Source organism: Arachis duranensis, chromosome 9 (assembly GCF_000817695.3).
Source record: "Arachis duranensis cultivar V14167 chromosome 9, aradu.V14167.gnm2.J7QH, whole genome shotgun sequence".
NCBI classification, from domain to species: Eukaryota; Viridiplantae; Streptophyta; class Magnoliopsida; order Fabales; family Fabaceae; genus Arachis; species Arachis duranensis.
Window position 1 is genome coordinate 2522786 of NC_029780.3, and position 4481 is coordinate 2527266.

The window sequence follows — 4481 nt, forward strand, 5'->3', positions numbered from 1 at the left end:
TAATAATAATAATAATAATAATAATAATAATAATAATAATAATAATAATAATAAATTTAAAATTAACCATCATAATAAAGTGCCAAAATGTTTTATCTCATAAATTTTATACAATAAAAGACATTTTCGAAAAATAATTCAGACACCAAGATATTTTTATATCTCTTTTATTTTATAATAGATAGATTATGATTATTAGATGTGTTTTAAAAAGTATGTATGACCCATATACTATTATATGGTATATGATTTTGTTGCACATAAAAAAATATTTCATGGCTGAAAACTATATTTAAATAAAACTGTGAAAATTGGCCTAGCTAATTTTATTATTTTGTTCGAAATCTTGAATTAAGTATTTAATTGCCAGATATAAACTTGAATAACTATTTGGAGTGAAATCATCTTTCATCATCTGTATACACAAATATATATACATATACCACCAGATTTGGAAAAAGGGCCCAACCCAATATCTGCACAAACAAAATAAAGGGGTCCATGCACATCCACCTTCCCTCCGTTGTCGCTTGGGATAAAATGGCTTGGCTAAATCTCATATGACTATGAGTTCTCTAATTTGTTTAACTTATCTTTAAAAGTAAAAAATAAAATATTTAAAATTTATTAAATATTATCTGTTTATATTTTTTAGTAAGTTAGATATATAATGTTAAAGTACCTTAATATTCACCTTTTTTTATCATTCACTCCTCAGTCCTTACCCATAACAATAGCAACACTTTTTTTTTTTTAATTTCCAGAAAAATCAAACAAGGCAAAGAAAGAGAGAGGAGCATCAACTATATGCTACTACATGGAACCTCTGTTTTGATTCGTTTGATTTAATTTCTATGATGGGATAGTCATTTAAAAAATATATTTTAATTATTTTGTTAATATTTTTATTTTTATTATTAAAATTTAATAAATACACTAAATAAATTAAAAACAAATCTTTCTTTATTAAAAAAATATTTTTTTATATACATAACAATTTCTTCAAGTTAATATTGTCTACATTTAATTCAAAGATAAAATCTTTGATAACCGCTTGACTATAATAAAATCAGATAGAATAATGGAATAAATTTGTAATAAGATATTATGAAAATTAAATAATTAAGTAAGAAATAAATTAACAACAAAACAAAAAATAAATGGTTTAAAATTCTTTTTTGGAAAGAAAAAAGATAAATAGTAAAATGATTTTGAAGTTAAATCCAGTTTAAGTGCATGTTTGGGTGCCATTATTTTGTTAAAAAAAGATCATTTTTTTTAGTGAAAAAAAATCTTTTTTAATTTTTTAACGTGTTTGGCAAATTTTTAGTAGTAAAAGTAAAAGTATTAGTAAAATAAAAAAAGATCTTTTTTGAGAAGCTGTAATTTATATCTTTTTTTAAAAGATCTTTTTTTCTTAAAAAAAAAATATTTTTTATGTAATAAATAAACAAAAAAATAATTTTATATTGTTATACCCAAATATAATTAATAAATAAAAAAATCTTTTAATATTCAAACATAAAATTACTTTTACTTTTTTATAAGATCTTTTAAAAAAAGATAACTCAAAAAAGATAAAGATCACCCAAACAAACCCTATATATATTAGGATTTAGGAGAAAAGTAGATGGAGAAGCGAGAGACACGAAACACGATAACTGGTTATCGGATAGATTCATAGATCTGAACCTCCAAATTTTCATCCAAGAAGTTGCAGCAGCCCCGTGCCCCCTTCCCCCTTCCCTCGTCATCTTCATCCTTTGTCGTCTCCATCCGAATCTCCCAGCTGACCGCCGTCTTCCTCCTCCTCTGTCTCATCTCAATGTATGTTTTATCTTGAGAGTAGATTTGTTAGAATTATATTGTTTTTGATTTCTTATTTCTGCTTTGTTGTAGAGAATGAAGAGCGCTCCCATTCCCGAGGGGTGGCCGGAACTGCTCCGCTGTACCACCACAAAACCACCGCTATTGTGGAGTTTTGTTGTAGAGAAGGATTTCGTTGTTTTCCTCGTACGTATGAAGAGGGGTCCCATTCCTGATGAGGATGATACTGTTGCGAGGAAGGGGAGGGTTGTCACAACCACCGAGGGGTGGCCGGAACTGCTCCGCTGTACCAGCACAAAACCACCGCCTATCCTTCTGGACGAGCTCATAGAGGAAATCCTGCTGAGGATTCCGGCAAGTTCTCTTGTTCGATTAAGGAACAGCTTGTGCAGTTCATGGAGAACCCTAATTTCCAGTTCCCAATTTGCCAAGGACCACCTTCGACGTTCAATGGCGGTGGATCCAGCCTTGAGCCATCCGCGTATTGCCTATTATAGCTCAAGCGACTCATACCCCACAATCGGAACTTTCTCCGTCCGATCTGTGTTCGAGAACCCTCCCCATGAACCCACTAAAGTAGTTGCCTATGAGGGACGATGCTACCGTAGCATCATTGGCTCTTGTCATGGATTGCTGTGCTTGCATGATGAAGAGCTTGAGGATCGTGCCTTGCTGTGGAACCCTTGCACCGGATTCACATCTCCGCCGCTTGAAATTGGTGGTATCTTCCACTATTGTGGATTCGGTTATGATCATGTGAACGACAAGTATAAGCTTTTCGGGATTGTGATTAAGAAATCAGGTGAATCTGTCACCAGAATTTTCACATTCGGCCCAAAATCTAAATGGAGAACAATTCAGGATTTCCCATATAGACTACATGACTCCGATAGCAAGGATTCTGTGGTGGGTTTGGTAGGGCTTTTTGTAAGTGGCACTGGCACTCTTAATTGGCTTGTTCGCAGCCGTCTTAGTAGTTCTGTGGCAGTTCTTTCCGTTGACTTGGTGAAAGAGACTTATAGTCAGTTTTCCGCTCCCAGTAGGGATTCAGATGATGAGGAGTTTGTGTTTCCACGATTGGGTATCTTGAGGGGTTGTCTTGCTGTTTGTTATGAGACTAAGAAAACTCATTGGACTCTCTGGTTGATGAAGGACTATGGAGTTCCTCGTTCTTGGACTAAATTGGCAATAATCCCCCACCACCCGCTACTCGTTAATCCTGGTTCATGTTATGTATTACTGCCTATGTACATGTTGAAAAATGATGTTCTACTGGCGAAATCTCCAAGTGGCAAGTTTGTTTTATGTAACTTAAATGATGGCAGCATAGAGTTTCCTAATATTGACAGCTCCAGTGATGGCATGACTGAACACCGTCCTTTGTCTCGGGGTGAAGGCTCAAGGATCTTTCACATCTATCATGAAAGCTTAGTTTCACCCTCGCACTTTGGTCTTCCAAGTTGCTCATCTGAAATGCGGTTATTTAAGCCAAGCCTATAATCTCTTTAAGGATAGTTTGCATTTTGGCTACCTTTTGGTTAAGAATATCCTACACAGTCTCTTGAATCCATAACTTTATTATCATTAGTGTGGTGCCTTGTTTTTGGTATTTTATTTATAGACTGTGTCTTCAATTTAATGTTTTTTAATTAGGTTCTTTATGAATCTAACTGAACCATACAGAGATGAATACCAATCGTCTTTTGCTTTTGTTAGAATATGTATTTATCATGAAATGTTATATAATAATTTAAGTTTTATACGAGTATGATTTTACAAAACTGCGAGTGTAATTTCTAGTTTAGGTGTAAGTGCTATGTAACACCATATTTAACATGGGAATATGTCAATTGTATTGAGATTAGTTTATCAAATAAAACCATTCGTTATAATTGTTTCTGATTCAATCGATAATAATCGTATATACCAATTTTGGCCTTCCTAAGATGGTGAAAACAAAATCATGTACGGGTGAACTACTAATTCGGTTCTTTCTTCGACTGCTTTGTCGAAAGATGCGATATTTCACAACAAAAATAGTCTTAAGCTCGAGGTTTAATTATCTCTAAATTTAAATTAGTTAGAATCTATTTGTTTGTTATTATTTAAATAAAATAACGTTTAAGATTGAATAGAGATTTAATTGTCTCTAAATTCAAATTAGTTAAGATCTATTTGTCGATCTTCTTTAGACAAAACGTAATTTTAACATTAAATTGGTCAATAATTTATTTTTTAGAAATCTGCTTTTCTAAAAATGTTGATACAATATCTTTTTTAATTTGTTTTAATTTATTATATTAATATTTTTTTAATAAATCTTTTAAATGTATTGTATAACAAATACAAATTAATGGATATGTCTAAAACGAGCACAATCATGATGTGCTTATTAGATATGCCACCGTCATATTTATATAGACCATTAAATTTGATTAAATGAAAATTAAAGGCTAATATGAAAGAAGAGCGGACTCTAATAAATACAGAATATTCTAGTACATAAATAAATATTTTAAATGACAATACTTTAATACACAATACTTTAAATGGTAATAGAATCTTTTATTTTTAAATAATTAAATATAAAACATATAAAATATATAAATACAAAATATCTAAATATTTTTTTATTTATTAAAATTAATCATTAT

The 4481-nt window shown here is 31.2% G+C and overlaps 1 protein-coding gene across 2 annotated transcripts in view; it reads left to right on the forward strand.

Annotated features, from left to right (window-relative positions):
- The window catches only part of LOC107464024 (F-box/kelch-repeat protein At3g23880), a 24436-nt gene extending 20717 nt beyond the window's left edge, over positions 1 to 3719 (forward strand). For both annotated transcript variants that reach the window (XM_016082922.3, XM_021131172.2), the window contains exon 2: positions 1991 to 3719. In XM_016082922.3, coding sequence (XP_015938408.1) covers positions 2020 to 3327 — 1308 coding nt within the window. In that variant the 5' untranslated portion in view covers positions 1991 to 2019 and the 3' untranslated portion in view covers positions 3328 to 3719. The remainder of the gene's footprint in view (positions 1 to 1990) is intronic.
- Positions 3720 to 4481: the final 762 nt, after the last annotated feature.